This window comes from Indicator indicator, chromosome 20 (genome assembly GCF_027791375.1).
Source record: "Indicator indicator isolate 239-I01 chromosome 20, UM_Iind_1.1, whole genome shotgun sequence".
Classification (NCBI taxonomy): domain Eukaryota; kingdom Metazoa; phylum Chordata; class Aves; order Piciformes; family Indicatoridae; genus Indicator; species Indicator indicator.
The window spans coordinates 1120325-1138409 of record NC_072029.1 but is presented as its reverse complement, the minus strand read 5'-3'; the positions used below and the strand labels follow the sequence as shown (position 1 = coordinate 1138409).

The window sequence follows — 18085 nt, the reverse complement described above, 5'->3', positions numbered from 1 at the left end:
GAGTGGTGCTGCAGCTGCCCCTGGCCCAGCTCTGGCTCAGCAGCTTCCAGTTCGTTCTCACCCCCCAGCACAGCGGGGCATGAGCTGCCCAGCCTGCTCTCACCCCACCTTCACAGGGGGAGACTCTGTGGTGGCCATCCCAGACCAGGGCACACAGAACAGCCTGGCACACCCTGAGAGGAGCTGCTGGCCCTGGCACTGATCAGTGTTCACCACAGGCTGGCTGTAGCCCCTTGGCTCGCTCTCAGCATGGTGGCACTGGCTCCTGCCAGGACAGGGCTGCCCCCCAGCTGGGCACTTGGCTTGGCCTTCACATGCCTTAGGGCACAGGCAGGGTGCCTCCGTGCCACAGCAGCCCCCTGCCCTATTTATTTATCTGCTGTAAATAGTTATTTATTGTGGCAGGAGAGCAGGCAGCAGCATCCCCCCCAGGCCCAGGCCTGGCTTCCTCCTACACCCAGTTTGCAGCAATAGCACCACCCTCCTCCTCCTCCTCCTCCTCCTCCTCCTCCAAGAGGAGGCTTGTCTCAGGTCAGGAGGGGGCTGGAAGCCCTAGCTCCCATCCTCCCACCAGGGACTGGGGAGAAGAAAGGTCCTTGGGGTGGGGTGGGACACAGTGGGACCAAAGGGCCCTGCCACAGCTGGTGGCACCCCCAGAGGCCAGGATTAGGGGGGGGGGGGGGGGCGGTCTGAGCTCCCCTGCCCAGTTGCACTACAGCACCCTGCTGCAGCCCTGGGCAGGGCAGGTGGGATACAAACCCTGGGGGGGGGGGAGGGGGGTGCACGACCTCAGGGTGTCCATCCTCAGCCCTCTTGACCCTCAAGTCATGGCCAATGCCATTAACCCAACCCTGCTGATTGCAGAGGTGGTGCTGTGGAGGGGACCGAAGGCCTGGGCACTCCCTGGGGTGTGTGTTGGGGGGGGGGGGGAAGGCAGCCCCTCATTTTTTTCATTTTAACCTTCCCCCTCCACCTCCCGTTGCCTCTGCCTCGGGTGGCCTTAGCCCAGCTGTCCGCTTTGTACGGTACAGGGGACGCTTTTTGTACCAGATTGTGTTTTATAATGTGTCCCAGGACCCCCAGTAAATGCAACTAACCCCAGCCTGCCTCTGCCTGCCCCTCCCCACCAGCGCTGCTGCAGATCAAATTCTCTTTATTTTAGTAGCAAAGAGCTGAAAAAGTCAGTTCTAAGTAGAGTCAAACAGCAGCCACCTGTACAAAGGAGAGGGGCTGGGGTGGGGGGCACAGGGAAGGCAGAAACACCCCCCGAGCTCCCCTGAGGCTGTCCCAACTGCCCCGGGCTGTTCCCAGCCCCAAAGTGGGGAGGGCAGGGCTGTAGGGCTGGGACGGGTGGGAGGCTCCAGGGGGACACAGCCCACTCTCCCTCCCCTCATGTCTTGTTGAGTGTCCAGAGGGGGTCGAGCATGCTGAGGGGGTCATCACTGGGCCGGGGGCCCCGCAGCCCCTCACCCGTCTGTGCCTGCAGAAAGTTCTGTTTGTTCATCCGCTGCTTGCCCTTGAGGGAGGTGTCCAGGCTGAAGGCCTCGGGGGTGAGGGAGGCCAGCAGCTCCAGGGAGGAGGAAGGGGCAGCTGGGGGGGCCACCGATTCCCCGCCCGGGGCCTCTGGGCTCTCAGCTGCTACGTGGTTGGTGGTGGGGGTGTCAGTGGGAAGCTCTGGCAGTGGTGGTGACGGTGGGGAGGGCTCAGGGGGGGCCCCCCCATCCATCAGCCCATCTGGCAGTACCGTGGCCTCCGCCCCCTCAGGCAGAGGGGCAGGATCCAGCTCCCCCCCTGCCCCCCCGGGCTTGATGCTCAGCTTGGCAATGGTGGCCTGGATGGAGCTGATGGGCATGTCTCCCCCCAGCACCAGGTCCTGAGGGTCCTGGTTGGAGTAGAGCTGTGGGAGAAAGGCCTCATCAGCCCTCGCGGTGGGGGGCTCCCCACTTGCACCACCCCCAAGCCCTGCACCCACCTTGGGGGATGCACTGTTGGTGGCCTTGGGGAGGGCAGGGGCAGCACCCATGCCATGGCGGTGCAGCACCTGCTCAGCGTGCAGCAGGACGGCCTCATAGCAGAACTTCAGGTGGAGCTGCAAGGGAGAAGGGCAGGGTGACCGCCTCCGTAGCATCCCCCAGACCCAGGGCAGGGGCTTCAGCCCCTTCCCCAGCCCCACCCAGACACCAGTACCTTCTCCTGCAGCATGTGCTTGCGCTGCTGCCGCAGCCGCTGCACCAGTAGGCCCAGCTCAGGGATGCTGTTGCCTGCCTCCACCTCCTGCATGGCAGCATAGAGCAGGCAGAAGGCCCCAGTGCGGCCTACCCCAGAGCTGCAGAGAGACCCCCGAGCCCAAAGCTGTGATAGGCCCCATGGAGGGGGGTGCACCCCCCCAGGAGCTGCCTCCCCCAGCCCCTGCTTACCTGCAGTGCACCACAATGGGGGTGTGGAGCGGGCGCTGGTGCAGGTAGTGGCCATGGACCTCCTGGATGAAGTGCAGGAGGCTCCCCTTGCTCTCAGGCAGACCCCTGAGAGGGGGTGAAAGACAGTTATTGGGGTGGGGGTTCCACCCTCAAACTCCCCTCCCCTCCCCCCCTCCCCCCCCCCGAGAGGGGCAGTGCTACTCCACACCCCCTCCCCACATGGGGGTTAGAGCATGGAGGTGCCTACCAGCAGGCAAAGAGCACTCATGGGACCTCCCCACATGGGGTTTGGAGCTCTTAGGTCCCCATGAACAGATGAAGAGCCACCATGGGACCCTTCCACCCTCCCCAGCTGCAGCAGGCCACCCCCCGCCGGCCCTGCCCCATAGTCCTCCCAGCGTCCCCCAGGGCCATACAGCTCTGGCCAGGAGGTGAACTGGAGATGGACAACGGTGCGCTTGAGGCTCTGGTCACGGTACTGCAGGGTGATCATCCTCTCTGTGTGGGTGGGGGTGACCTTCAGGCTGGTGAGCACAAGGGTGACCGCCCCCTGCACCATGGGCTGGCCCCGCTCGGGGGGAAAGTACCGCAGCACCTTCTGCTGTGGGAAGGGAAGGGGGCACCAGTCAGACAGCTCCCCCCGTGCCCCCAGCACCCCAGCCAGGGCTACCACCATGACCACCTCCCCAGGGGCCTCTCCTCTCCCTCATCAAGGCCTGGAGCTGCTACAGGGTGACATCAAGGCACAAGGAAGGGCAAGGAGCCCTGTCCCAACCAGCTCCACAGCCATGCACCCGGGGGGAGCATTTGGCTGTTGGCAGGAGCAGGGCTGGGGCAGAGCACCCCACCAGCCCCAACCAACTGCAAGGAGCCAGCACCTGTCCAGGGCAGGTCCTACCTTGTCCAGCTCCTGCTCCGACACCAGCATGACAATGACGGAGACCTTCTGCTCATAGATCATCAGCCAGAAGTCAGCGGCGGTGCCCAGCAGCGGAGCCTGGGTGGCGATGATGGAGGGGCAGTAGGGTGAGAGGTCCTCCACCCTGCTGGCGTTGATGTAGTCGTCCTTGCCCGAGCGCAGCAGCACGCGGTTGCGATCGTAGGGCATGATGTCCTGGTGCCGGTTCTTCATGGAGTAGCAGCGGGCGATGGCGATGGACAGCTGCCGCGCGTCCCTCTCCTGCGCCTCCTGCAGCTCCTTCCAGAGCAGGTCCAGCTCGGCGGCACTGCCGCCCTGCCCAGGCCGCTCCAGCCTCTCCACCAGCCCCCGGAAGTGCTCCAGCTCGGCCAGCAGCCGCAGGACGCGCTCCGGCTTCTTGTAGGGATCGTCCTCGATCAGCTGCAGAGCTTTGGGCTTCTGCCCCTCCTTAGCATCTGCCTTGGTGGGCTGCAGCAGCCCCACGGCTGCCTTGGAGCCGCCGTGCTGGCTCTCGGGGCTGGAGGACAGGAGGTCATCAGTGGAGGAGCTCTGCCGCTGGAAGGAGGCTTCACGTGGCGTCAGCGAGGGTGGTGGCCTCTGGGGCATGCTGCCGGAGCCTGGCACCAGCGCGGGGGGCTGCATGGGCAAGGCTGGCTGTGGGGAGGGGGCTGGCGAGGGAACCAGGGGGCCCTGGACCATTACTGTGCCTGGCAGCTGGCCCAGGCCAGGGCTGGGTGAGGGGGTGATGTGGTGGGGGGCAGCTTGGCTGGCTGGGGTAGGTGGAGGGGGGCCTATGGCCATTGTCCCAGGGGGCATTTGGCTGCTGGGGGGAGCAGGGCTGGGGCAGAACGGCAGAGCAGGGGAGCAGGTGGGCACCATCTGCAGCCCCCCCAGCATGGTACAGTGCAGGGGCTGTGCGGGGGGGCCACTTGGGCAGGGGGCTCTCTGGAAGGGCAGGGTTCCCGTCTGTGGGGCAAGACCCTGAGGGGGCAACTTGTCCTGCCCTGGGAGCTGGTAAAGCTGTGGGGGCAAGGGGGGCTGCCCTGAGGCTGGTGGAGGCAGCTGCCCCCCTGGGCCACTGAACTGGGCAAACTGGGCCTGGGGGGGCATCTGGAAGGGCAGTGGGACCTGGGCTCTGCTTGGGGGCATGAAGGGGGCTGGGGGGTACTGCTGGGGACCCTGGGCCTGAGTGGGCACCTCCATGCCAGGCTGCAGCTGCGCTGTAGAGGTGAAGGTGTGGGGCTGCTGCCCAAGAGGGAAGGGGGGCTGAGGTGGCCGCCCAAAGGGCTGCAGCCGTCCCTGGGCATAGGGCAAGGTGGCTGGGGTCATCCCTGGGCGCTGTGGGGCCAGGAAGGGGCCAGGGGCCCTGGGGGGAGCAGTGCAGCTTGAGATGGGAGCCTGGATGCTGTCCACAGTGGTGGTGGCTGGCCGGGGGCCTGCAGGCAGTTCAGGGGCACGCAGCGGTGGCTGGGCACCCATGGGTGCTGCTGGTCCAAGGGCAGGGGGTCTGAGGGGGCTGGGTGCAGGCACCCTGGGCTGGCCTAGGCCATAGGAGGCAGTGGGAGCAGAGCTGGGGCCAGGGCCGGGGCCAGGGCCAGGGCCATGCTGTGGGGATGAGCGGGCAGGAAGCACATGGGGCCCCATGAAGCCTGGCTGCACTGGGGCTGCGCTGTGCTGCACCGGAACCGTGCTGGGCTGCACCGGGGCCTGCATCAGTGAGGCAGCCGGGAAGAGCTGGGAGGCAGCAGCTGAGATGGGGGCAGGCCCAGTTGCCTGTGGGGCAGAGGGCTGGAGGAGTGGGGCTGGGAAGGTGCCTGGCACGGAGGCAGGTGCCACCGGCAGCCGGTAATGCCCAGGGAGGGAGGGGTTCCCTGGGAAGCGGGCAGGAGCAAAGGGCGGCAGAGGGGCGCTGGCCAGGAAGGGCTCAGGGGGCTGTGGGCCGGGGGCCAGGGCCGGGTTGAGGGTGAGGGCAGCCAGGGAGGGGGGTGACAGGCGTGCCAGGTGCCCGGCCAGCACATCGGGGGGCAGGCTCCGCAGTTCCTCCGGCAGCTCTGACAGCACCAGAGAGCCCAGCGGCAGCTCGCTGGGGTCCAGCCCCCTGCTGGCTTCCAGCTCCAGCTGCTTCTTCTGCAGGGGCTTGGGGGCCGTGGGCCGAGGGGGTGGCTGCTTCTTCATCTCCCTGCCAGGGTGAGGAGCAGTGGGGCTCAGCACAGGGCCACCGGCACCTGGCAGGCCCCAGGCGGGCGCTGCCCACCACTGCCCCCTCAGGCACCGTGGTGACACCAAAGCCTCCAGCCACAGCCCAGATCACCTGAAGGTGCTTCCCCACCTCCCCAGGAGTGTCACACCACCCCCACCCCTGCAGCCCAGGTGTGTGGCTCCACAGCAGGCCCAGCACCACCTACTTCTCCAAGATCTGCTGTCTGTTGGCCTCAGCAGCTTGGCAGGCAGCCCTGGCCTTCTCCAGCAGCTTGGCTGCTTTCCCTTCCAGGTCGGTGTAAAAGTCCTTCCCCTCCTGGGATTTCTTCATCAGGTCCTCATAGGCTTCATAGGAGGCCACCAAGGTCTGAACAGTTGTGTTCCACCTGGAGACAGGGCAAAGGGGTTGAGCAGAGATGTAACACCAGGCTAAAAGTGGGTGTCCCTACTCCTAGGACCCAAGGAACCCACCTGAGATCGATACTGCTGAAGGACAAACAGCCACCAGTGGCCTCTGGGCCACAGGACATGACAAGGCTGTGTATGGCCCCACATCCCTTCACTAGAGAAGCCAGTAGTGACCCCACACCTCTCCTTGGGGTGGAGTGAAGGCTGTTCCCATGCACCTAGACCCAGCCAGGGCACCCTCTCCCCACTGTCCTGACCCCATCCAGCCCCACACAGCACTCACTTGTGCTCCACCTCAGCCAGGACCTTGCGCACAGCTGCGTACTTGACGTTGGCATCTGTCAGGGCCTTCAGGACGTTCTCCTGAGCAGCCAGGTTCTGCTCCAGGTACACCTTGATCTGGTCGTACTTCTTCAGCTGCTCCTCAAAGAGTTTCTGACAAGGAAAGCAAGAACCTGAGGGGCTAGGGAGAGGTTGGGAAAGGGCAGAGCACTTACTGCAGCCTGATTGGGACGTGCAGCACGCAAAGGAGGTGTCCCCAGAGCCGGCAGCCGGCACCCACCTTCATCTCAGAGCGGTCGGTGGTGACCAGCGAGGTGGTGATGTCATCCTTCTGGATCATCTCACGCAGCTGCTGCTCCAGGGACGTCCGCTGGTCCCTCATCTCCTGCACCTTGGCCAGGATCCTCTTCAGGTTCTGCAGCACCTGCTTGTCATCTGGGAGCACAGGGAGGGCACCCCGGGGGTAAAGAGCCAGCCCGGGGGTACGTGCGCCTCGTCCTGGCACACCCAGGCATTTCCCGGGGTGGTGACCAGGCCTCTGCCTGCTCTGCCCCCACACCATGACCCCATTTTGTCCATGTTTCTGGGGCCAGGCCAGGCCCCCCTGCCTCACCTTCAGTCAAGGAGGGGGAGGGCAGTGCGGCGCGGACCTGCTCCAGAGGGCTGCTGAGCAGGCGGAGGTTGCTGATGTGCAGGTTCATGGCCTTGTGGAGCTCGGTGTTGGTGAAGCTTGCCTTCTCATGCACCTCCAGGTACTTGGAGCACTCCTTGCTGACCTCAGCCAGCCCTGGGGACGGCACTGGCGGTGACCCCTGGGGTGCTGGGACCTTCCCAAGGAGCTCCTGCAGCTTCTGCTCCTGAGCCTCATCCTCCTCGAGAAGGTCTCGGATCTCCTTCAGGGAAGCCTCTACGTCGGTGAAGACCCCAGAGAGCACTGGAGGGGAGGGAAAAAGCTGAACCACCACCTGCCAGAAGCTCTCCAGGCCCCTGCCTGCCTCATGGAATCTCTGAGGTTGGAGGAGACCTTTAAGCTCAGCCAAGTCCAACCCTTAACCCAGCACTGCCAGGGCACCGCTAACCCATGGCCCTCAGCACCACATCTCCACACCCCTCCAGGGGTGGGGACTGCACCACTGCCCTGGGCAGCCTGGTACAGGACTTGACAACCCTCAAGGACAAGATACTGTTCCTCATGTCCACCCTAAACCTCCCCTGGGGCAACTTGAGGCCATTTCCTCTGGTCCTGTCCCTTGTTCCTTGGGAGAAAAGACCAACCCCCACCTGGCTCCAGCCTCCTGTCAGGGAGTTGCAGAGAGCCAGAAGGTCTTCCCTCAGCCTCTTCTCCAGGCTGAACAATCCCAGGTCTCCCAGCTGCTCCTCACAAGACTCCTGGCTCTAGATCCTTCCCATGCCCAGCACCCCCCCCAGGTCCCTGTCTCACCCTGCATGGACTGGACGAGGTTCTTGATGGTGTCGGGGCGCACACTGAGCGCAGCACACTTCTCCATCAGGATGGGGGGGATGTGGCTGTACATGTCCAAGTTGTCCACAGTCTCTGGGTCCAGCTGCATGGAGTCCATGAACTGGCTGCAGGTGGGAGAGAACAAGTCCCTGAGCAGTAGGGAGAACCTCCTCTACCTCCCTCTCCCTGCAGGTCCATCCCACTCCAAATCATGGCCAGCACTGGGGCCAGCACTGCAGGATCACCTCCAGGGACCTCAGCAAAGGGAATGTGGGGATCAGTCACTGGGACTGGAAGCTGCTGGGGTCAAGTCCCAGTTTGTGGGGGACAGATTGGGGATGTCTGTGCCCCCACTGGTGCAGGGGTGGGGACAGTGGGGACAGAGGGAGCCCAGAAGGTGGCCCTGGGCAGGAAGAAGCCAGGACCCAAGGTCAGGCAGAGCTCACACGTACTCCAGCACTTCGTTCTTGGCTTCGATCTTGGCCATCACATCCCTCAGCAGCTTGGCCTTCTCCTCACTGCCATGGAGGAGAACAGACATCCTTCAGTGCTGTGACAGGGCTTGAGAAGCCCCCACCCCTGAGCCACCAGGGGATGGGCTGGAGTCTCCTCCATCCCCAGGCCCTTTGCAGCAGCTCCAGCTGCTGTCCCCATGAAGCCACACACAGGGGCTGGTGGTGTCTCTCCAAGGAAACCACCATAGCTGGTTTCACAGATCCACAGATTGCACTGGGTTGGAAGGGACCCTCAAAGGGCATCTTGTCCAACCCTGTTGCAGTCAAAAGGGACACCTCCAACTAGATCAGGCTGCCCAGGGCCACATCGAGTCAGATCTTGAGTGCTTGGTTCCCAACCAGCTCATGGAGAGGCTGGGCTGGGGGCTCCTTGTTGAGCTTGGTATGCCCCAAGCTCTGTGTCCATGGCTGTCCTGTGCCTACTCCACAGCCCAGGACTCACCTGTAGAGGGAAGAGGCCTCATGGGCAGCCATGGGCACCAGTTTGGCAAAGATGTCTGGGCCAGTAACAGCTGGATCCGTGGGGTTGACTGGGAGGGCTTTGACCAGCGGGGCACCTGGGGGCAAACACACCAGCACTGGCTGAACCCCCCAGGGATTCCTGCCACACATCCTCCTGCTCAGCACCTTCACTGCTAGCAGATCCCTGGAGACCACAAAGCTCTGCCAGCCCTGAGGGTCCCAGAGCCTTGTGGATTCACCTCATGTGTCCCTCTGCCATCAGGAGCTGGCAGTGCCCCTGCTCACCTTTCACAGACTGCAGGGTGTCCAGCGCAGGCACAGCCTCGTGGTAGATGAAGTCATTGTCCTTTTTGGCTGAGTTGTACCTAGGAAGGAGCAGGGAGGTGCTGGTGAGAAGCAGATGGAACCCCTGGCTCCTTCAGCTCATAGCATGCTCACAGAATCATAGCATGCTGGGGGTTGGAAGCCACCTCTGGAGATCAAGTCCAATCCCCTGCCAAGGCAGAGGCACCTAGGGAAGGTCACACAGGTACACATCCCAGTGTTTGGAATGCCCCCAGAGATGGAGCCTGCACCACCTATCTGGGCAGCCTCTTCCAGTGCTCTGCCACCCTCAAAGTGAAGAAGTTCCTCCACATTTAGATGCAACTTCCCATGTTCAAGTTGATGCCCATTGCCCAGGGTCAGGTCCTGAATCCCTCAGGATCACCCTGGGGAGAGCAAAACGCAGCTCCCACATCCCCAGAGCCTCAAGCAGGTCAGAGTGCTCAGCTCTGCATGCTGTGGGGACACTGAGGATGCTCTTCAGGCTCCACCAGGCACTTCTGACCCACAGAGAAATGACATAAGGTCAGGAGATGCCCAGTGCAAGGACTCACTTGCCACCAATGACATCCATGGTGAATCTCAGGGCTTCCTGGATGGTTTCTGGCTGCCCCTGTAGAAACCAGAGCAAGTCACAGCAGGCAAGGAACAGGCATCACTGGCCCAGCAGCCCTGGTCACAGCCCCAGAGTGCCCAGTAGCCAGCAGCAGCTGAGTCAGCCCCACAAGCTCTCCTTGTGCCCCAAGGAGGAACCAGGATGGCTGGAGACAGCCCCAGATCCTCCATGTCCAAGCTTTACACTGTCCTCACAGCACCAACACCAAAGTGGCACAGCCAACACCCTTCCAGAGCTGCCAATGTGTCCCTGAGTGGTTCTCACCAAACCCATATAGCCCTGCTAGACCAAGCAGCCAGGAGACACCAGAGCCTTGGGCTTGGCAGGATATCCCAGAGGGAAGCCACCAGAGGTTTGTCAAGCTCCTGAATGGCACAGAAGATTTTGAACTGCCACAGGTTCACATCTTCCCAGCCTGGCATCCCAAACCCAGTTACTGCTCCACCAGATGGAGTGGGAACAAACCTTTGCCAGCTTGATGGCTTCGTTGAGTTTATCCAGAGCACTCTGGAAGTAGATGACCTGCAAAGAGAGCAGGAATTAGGGCTGCCATAGAAGCAGGTGCCCAGGACCACCACCACCAGTCCCTGAGGGCCACAACTTCATACAGCAGGAGGCAGTGACACACTCAAGTCCTCTTGAACCTCATCCTTCCCCCCAGGGAAGGACCCTGCTGGGAGCCTAGCTGGGCTGAGAAGGGCTGGCAAGGCTCTGCTTACCCTCTCCCCAAACTTCTGCTGCTCCTCAGCCTGCTTTCCCATATGCAGCTGCAAGAAAACACAGAAGGGTGGTGTCAGAGCCCCCTGGCCCTTTGAAATGGCCAAGAAAACCTCAGAGTGGCCACAGCCCCTTTGCTGGTTGTGGTGTGGCTCCACAGGGGGTCAAGGGAGGTTCTCCTCCCCCTCTTCCCTGCCCTGGGGAGACCACATCTGGAGTACTGGGTCCAGTTCCAGGCTCCCCAGTTCAAGGGGGACAGGGAAATGCTAGAGAGTGTCCAAAGGAGGCTATGAAGATGATGAAGGGACTGGAACATCTGTGTGACAAGGAAAGGCTGAGAGCCCTGGGGCTGGCTAGTCTGGAGAAGACTGAGAAGAGGTCTTATCAAGGTTTGTAAGTATCTGCAGGGTGGCTGCCAGGAGGAAGGGGCCAGGCTCTTTTCAGTGATGTCCTGTGATAGGACAAGGGGCAATGGATACAAACTGGAACCCAGGAGGTTCCACCTCAGCACAAGGAGAAATTTTTAGCTGTGAGGGTGTTGGAGCCCTGTCCCAGGCTGCCCAGAGAGGTTGTGGAATCTCCTTCTCTGAAGGGATTCCAAAGCCACCTGGACGTGTTCCTGTGTGACCTGCCATGGATGCCCCTGTTCTGACAGGGGGGTTGGACTGGGTGGCCCCTTCCTACCCTTACCATTCTATGATTCTATGAGGAGCCCAGCCCAGGGTGGAGCAAAGGGCAGGTCACCCCCCCCCAGCACAGTCCAGCAGCAACCCCAAGTTGATCTTGCCACTCACATGGGCCACAGCAGCAAAATAATAGATTTTCATCTGCACCAGTTTCTTCCAGTCCTTCTGGATCTTGCCCAGCAGTGAGGCTGTCTCTGAGTTCTCCAGTGCCCGGCAGGCCTCCTTGTAGTAATCCACCACCTATGGAGAGAGGGATGGGTGCTGGAAACCTCCCTGAGGTCCAGATCCTAGGTGGAACTGTGAGCAACGAGGGAAAGGAGCCTTCACCAGCACCAGCAAACGCTGGGGCAGAAGCAGCCAGAGCTCAGCACAGCAGGAGGTGCCCAGGTGCTCACCTGGGCACTGATCCGGGCCACGAGGAAGCTCTTCCTGTTGTCCAGCATGGACTTCTCCAGGAGGCACTCCTGTGCCTGGCCCTGCCCAAGACAAGAGGGGGACAAACGTGGTTTCCCTACACCTTGGATCCAGGCCATAACCCATGGCAGCACCCATCAGCTCCAGCCACTTTCTCGAGTGGTGCCAGTAAACACCAGCCCCAAGGGATGCCTGGACCACCCCAGGGGCAGCAGAGCAGCCCAGAGCCTTCCCTCTCCCCCCTGAAACCTCCTTCCCTCCCCAGGAGAGACCTCCTCATGCCCACAGCAGCCCAGACTCATGGACAACAGCCCCCATGGAGCTCTGGGTTCCTGTCCCACCTGGCTCCAAGCACTGAGACTCCACAGGGAGCACCCAACCCTCCCACCCAGTCAAGCAGCAGCTCCCCGCAAGGTGCCACCTCAATGTGAGCAGTGCCCCAGTGGAGGCAGCAGCCCAGATCCTACCAGCATGAGGTTGATGTTGAGGTTGAGGATCTGGTGGCTCATGTCCACGCTGTAGGAGTGGGGGAAGTGATCCCGCAGGTAGGTGAAGGCACCAGCAGCACACTGGAAATGGGTGCAGGAGACCTTCATGCCCTGAGGGGACAGGAGGAGACACATCAGATGCTCTGGGCAACATGATCTGGCTGAGGATGTTCCTGCTGGCAGCAGAGGGGGTTGGACTGGATGAGCTTTGGAGGTCCCTTCCAACCCAGAGCATTCCACGGTTCTCTCACACACAGCCCAGTGTCCTGAGGGACATGAGGAATTTGTAGAGATTCAGACAGACTGGAGCAGCAGCAACCTCCTTTCACAGAGGGAGGCTTAGGGTGAGAAACCCCAATTCAACAGGGGTTAGATGCTCCCTGCGCTGCTCCAAGGCCCTGCAAACAGCTACCAGAAGCCTCTGGGGCTCTCAAAAGCTCAGAGCTTTCCCCAGGCTAGGTCAGATCTCTCTCCTCCCAGCCCTGCATGCTGAGGGTGGAAGGTGCAGCAAGCAGGCAGAGCCTTGCTGGAGCAGGGATGGCAGTGACAGGGCAGGAAGGGACACAGTCATGAGGGAGGTGACCTCTCATAACACTCTGCAGCAATCCTGGGTCACAGCAGACAGCCAGAGCTGGTGAGAGATGCCTGTGACCACCCAGGTGCCAGAAGTGGAGTCCCCAGCACTACCAGCTCCTGGCTGTAGCCACAGGGAGAGAAAAGCCAGAGGGAGAGCCCAGGGGATGGTTACCTCCTCAGACACTCTCTTGTCCATGGCTCCCAGCATGGAGTGCAGTGCCCCTGTGGAGAGAGGAGACCCTGCTAGCCCCACTCACCACACCTGCAGCAGCCAAGACCTGTGGCAAGGAGGCCATAGACTCCCAGCTGGCCTGGCTGCTCCAAGGAAGCTGCAGGTGGAAGTGGCTGGAGAGGGAGGACAGAGGACATCCCTCAGGGGCAAGGCAGAGCAAGAGGGGCAGCTGCTCTCTCACCCAGGTTGTAGAGGATGCAGGCCTGCTCATACTTGATGTCTTCATGTGTCACTGTCTTGCCTGAGAAGATCTCAGTCCTGCAAGGAGGGAAACTCAGCTCTCAACTGCAGCTGCAGACACTGCTGCTTCTGGGCATGGGCCAGGGAGACACACACCCAGCTTCACAGCAGGGGTTCACCCAAACCCAGGTGCTGGAGGTGGTGGGAGCTCCTTTGACACCCAGACACCATTTACACACAGCCATGAAACTGCCACCCCAGAGACCTCAGCACTGTCACCTGAGGTGCCACCTCAGAGCCAACCATGCTGGCTCAGACATCCCCAGGGCAGGACATCATTTCCCAAGGGACACCCAGGAACTGCTGCTGGGTTTCAAATCCTGGGGTCAGTTTTGGGTCCCTCACTCCAAGAAGGACATTGAGGGACTGGAGCAGGGCCAGAGAAGGGCAACAGAGCTGGGGAAGGGTCTGGAGAACAGGGCTGGGGAGGAGCAGCTGAGGGACCTGGGGGTTTTGAGCCTGGAGAAAAGGAGGCTGAGGGGAGACCTCCTGGCTCTCTGCAACTCCCTGAAAGGAGGCTGGAGCCAGGTGGGGGCTGGTCTCTTCTCCCAAGGAACAAGTGATAGGACCAGAGGAAATGGCCTCAAGTTGCCTCAGGGGAGGTTTAGGTTCGACATGAGGAATAATTTCTTCCCCTTGAGGGTTGTCCAGGCCTGGCCCAGGCTGCCCATCCCTGGTGGAGTCCCCACCCCTGGAGGGGTTTCAAAGCTGTGGAGATGTGGTGCTGAGGGCCAGGGTTTGGTGGTGCCCTGGCAAGTCCAAGCAAAACCACTTGATTTCCTGGGTCTAGGAGGTATCAAATACTGATGAAGGACAGGGACAGGAAAAGGGAGCAGTCACTCTGCTTTGGAGCTGCCTGAACATTTCAGGAGGCTCCCGCTGAGCTCAGCATGAGGAGGAGATTTTTCACTGGGAGGATCACAGAGCACTGGAGCAGGCTGCCCAGAGAGGTTGTGGAGTCTCCTTCTCTGGAGCCTTTCCATCCCCATCTGGATGTGTTCCTGTGTGACCTGTGCTGGATTCTCTGGTCCTGCTCTGGCAGGGGGCTTGGACTCAATGATCTCCTGAAGTCCCTTCCAACCCCTAACATCCTGTGATGTGTGACCCTGTGCTGAGTGCCAACCCCACAGAGAGGCAGCAGGGCAGGTCTCCTCACCAGGCAATGGGGACAGCTGCCTCCTGCTCAGCACCCATGGGGATGCGGCTCTGCAGGTAGTGGAGTTGGCCAAAGTACTTCCGCAGTGTGCTGCAGCCCTCAAAGTCCCTGGGCACGTTGATAGCGCTCTGGAAGGGAAGAAAGGAGAGGAGGAGGAAGCCACCCCAGCAAAATAAATGGGTGTCCTGGGACCCACTGCTACGGCAAAGCCGTGCTGGGAGAAGGAAGAGAAGAGCAGGAGAGCCATGGAAAGGTCTCTGACCATCTTCAGGTGGTTTCATCACTCACATCTGAGGCTGAGGCTCTTTCTGACCTGCTCAACAGCCCCAAACTGATGTCCCCAGTGACTAACACAGCGATTTGGGCACCAGAGCTGAGAGCAAAGGCCTGATTTATTCCCTGCGGAGACCTCAGGCACCAAGTGGACAAAGCAATTCATTCCACCCAACAGGGATCTTGGATTCTACACAGAAGCCCCCAAATTCAGACACAGAAGCACACACAGCTGAGCCCCAACACCCAACCTCTGCATGCTCCCTGGAAGCTGGAACCACCTGGGGAGCCCAAGACTGCTTAAAAGTTTCACCCATGGGCCACTGGTGAGGAAGAGGAGCAGCCACAGCAGTGCTCCAGCACAACTCCTGTTGCAGGGAGATGGTGGGAGCCAGCAGACACGTCCTCAAGCATGGAGTGGGTGATGAACCAGCTCCACTTTGGCATCACAGGTCTTGGTGGGGCTGGGAGTGAGCCAGGCTGGAGCCCAGCTTACCTGCCGGAGCAGCTCCAGCTTCCGCAGCTCCTCGTTGTAGTTCTCTGGGTTCTCCCCATAGTTCTTCAGGACAAACTGGAGAGGGAAGAGAGGGGATGAGAGCCTGGCCCTGTCTAACACCCACAGCCACCTTCCCAGCACTGGAGCTACAACCAGCAGCTTCCCAGGGAGAATCCCCACAGCGAGTCCGGCAGCATGAAGTGGTTTGGGGCTTTCCTGGTTCAGAGCTCATTTGCTCCCCAAAAAGCTCCAAGTCTTGGCAGTTCCTGCTGAACCCCAGCTTCACACAAAGCCAGAGCACAAGGTCCTGCAGAGACAGAAGTCTGGGGACAAGGAGTGGGGTGGAAAAGCTGGAATCAAGTAGGTGTGAGGTCCTGAGGAACCAGCAGCAAACAGGACACACCAAAGTGAAGTCACTCCGGATTCACACCCAATCCCCCAGAATGAAAACAAAGCCACTTGCCAACCATCAGGGGCTGCCCAGGAAGGCAGCTCACAGCAGCGAGGGCCAAAAGGGAAACAAAATGGAGTAGTGCAGGCCAAAGAGGAACAGCACAGTGCCACAGACCCCACCAGAGGCTCTTCAGTCACTGTGTAGAGGAGCTGGCCTGGGGCTTGGCCGGAAGTGTTCCAGCATCCCTGAGGAAGGTGCTTGGTGATGAGTTAGAGCTCCCCACCACCATGGAAGGAGCTGGAAGGACCAAGTTCCCCAAACCTCCCTCAAGATCCCTCAGATCACAGTGCTCCCCAAGCAGCTTGGGATCCTCCAAGAATCCAGGCAGGAATTCATCCAAATTTTCTGGCAGCAACAGGGGAGAGCTGGGGATCCACAGCCCCTCTGTCTCCCAGCTTGAGGGTTTGATCCACCCCAGCAGCTGCTGCACACACCTCTGAACCACCCATTTTGTGATGTCACCATCCCTTGCAGCTGGGAGCCTGGAAGTCACCATCCCCTCTGCCACAGCTCCTCGTGGGGTGTCACCCCGAGGCCCACAGCCCCACCAGCTCCGGCCACCAGCCGCGCCTTGTCCCGCGGGCACAGCATGACTCAGCTCCGCGCTCCCGCGGCACCTTCCTCCCGCCTCGGGGGCGGTCCCGCCGACCTAACACCTCTGCCGGCCTCTAACAGGACACCAGCCCCCCTCAGCACCCCAAAAGCCAGCGGGGCCGACACAGATATTGACAGAAATGCCAGAGAGCGGCCCCAACATCCTCATCCCTACACATCCGTAAATCCTGATCTGCATCTGCAGGCGGCACTAGGAAACGCCACTTCGAGGGGGAGCCTGTTTACAGAGGCTTCATTAAGCCCTTCACTTCCCTGCAGCCACCAATCTGGGGCAGCAAGGACAGGTCATGTCCAGAGCCCACGCACGGAGGGAGGCTCCAGCGATTCTCCCCTCCTCACACTCCTGCGTCCCAGCAGCACAGTCTTGTAGGGAGCTGCTGAGTCCCCTCAGGAGGCAGAAGGGCTGGGGATGACAACAGGAGCACAGATGCACTCGTGGCCTTGCTCCCCCTGTGCCACCACGCAGCCATCTGTCGGGTCGCACCCCACTCCCGGCCCCATCACACCAAGAAGCCGCCCCAGGGCCCTGCCCCAGTCCTCCCCATCTTCACACAGACCCTCCCTGACGCCCAGCCATCCCCAGCCTTAACTCCCTGCTCCTCCAGGCCCCTCTCAAGGTACACGCACACCTCAAACATCCCCCCCAGAGACCCCGAAGTCTCCCTACCCCACATCCCTTGAACTCTCCTCCCTCACAGACCCCAAATATCTCCTGCAGAGCCCCTCTAGCCAGTCTCAAGCCCTCCTCATCCTCAGAGACCCCACACAACCCTCATCGAGCCGCTAACACCTCCCTTGCTCCACACTACAAGCCCTCCCTTCCCCTCACAGGGCTCACAGCTCCCCTCAAAGACCTCCCTCCTCCTCCCCTACCTTCAAAGCACTCACTTCCCTCATAGACCCCAGACACCCTTCACAAAGCCACTGACACACCCCTGCCCCATAGTCCAAGCCCTTCCCTCTCTCACAGGCCTCACCCACTCCTCCAGCTATCCTCTCACCCACCTCACACACTCCCTCAGAGCCCACGACAGCCACCCCCGCAAGCACGCCTCCCCTCACAGGCTTCACACACCCCCTTTTCAGCATAACTCAAGCTCTCCCTCACAGACCCCCGCCTCCCACCCCTCAGTTACTCTCGTCCTTTCTCAGGGGCCCCGAGGTCCCCTCAGAGACTCCTCCCCAAGCACTCTTCTCCCTCACAAACCCTGAATACCCCTCACGGAGCCACTGACAGCTCCCATCCCCACACCCCAAGCCCTCTCCTCCCTCACCAACCCCAAATTCTCCTCACAGATTCCCCTTCTCTCCCTCCCCACCCCTTCAAGCCCACCCCTCCCTGCCAGGCCCCTTCCGCCCCTCCCCGGAGCCCCACTCCGGGCCTCAGCCGCCCCTTGCGCGGTCCTTCCACCTTTTTGACGGCAGGGTTGAAAGCGAACTCCCCAGCTTCCTTAAGGTCGAGCCAGATCATGGGCATGCGGGGCACGGCCTCCATCCCGGTCTGCGCCCGCCGGAACCAACCGCCCGCACACGCCGGAAGTGAACGCGGAGCCTCACGGGAAGCCGAGTCCTCGAGCGGCCCCGCGAGCCAAGCCTGTTCCGGCGCCACGGCCACGCCTCCTTATGGGACCCGTCCAATGGCGATGCCCCTCCCTCCTCCACAACAGGGAGGAGCTGGTCCCAGGGGCGGGGCAAGGGCTGTTCCCATAGCGACGCCTAGCTCTCTGACCGTGCGGACTGGCCCGGTGCAAGCCCAGGGGAACCGGACCTGGGCGGTGCCGGGCCCGGCTCGCCTGCGAACACCCTCTGGCCAGTAGTCCCGCTGGCCTCGGTGTGCCCCACGACCTGTCCCGGGCCTGGGCTGGAGCCTGGGGCTGCGCCCTGGGAAGGACAGGGGGCAGGTGGGAGCTATTTGGGAGCCATTTGGGAACCCCTGTGGACTCCACTGCTGCCCAGCCGAGCTCCTTCCTGGTCCTGGGAGGACTTCAGTACTTTTAAGGCATCCTCTGTTGAAGGGGGTAGTTAATCAGCTCTGTTAAGTACCCTTTTCCCCTTTCTTCTCTTCTGGTTTCTTCCCAGTATCATCCCATAGACTTAAATTTAAGGTTCCAGGTCCCCAGCCCATCGGTGGGGT

General features: G+C 61.4%; 1 protein-coding gene across 1 annotated transcript; it reads right to left on the bottom strand.

Annotated features, from left to right (window-relative positions):
* Nucleotides 1–451: 451 nt before the first annotated feature.
* Nucleotides 452–17446, bottom strand: PTPN23 (protein tyrosine phosphatase non-receptor type 23). Its single transcript, XM_054389939.1, is given in 28 exon segments — nt 452–508; nt 1380–1582; nt 1585–1897; nt 1973–2089; nt 2188–2326; nt 2418–2522; nt 2834–3015; nt 3316–5005; nt 5048–5515; nt 5742–5921; nt 6227–6378; nt 6506–6660; nt 6839–7159; nt 7667–7812; nt 8140–8205; nt 8645–8759; nt 8950–9029; nt 9543–9601; nt 10070–10126; nt 10324–10371; nt 11116–11247; nt 11403–11483; nt 11889–12020; nt 12658–12707; nt 12899–12975; nt 14114–14241; nt 14883–14957; nt 17363–17446. Coding segments are annotated over 28 exon segments (5412 nt in total).
* Nucleotides 17447–18085: the final 639 nt, after the last annotated feature.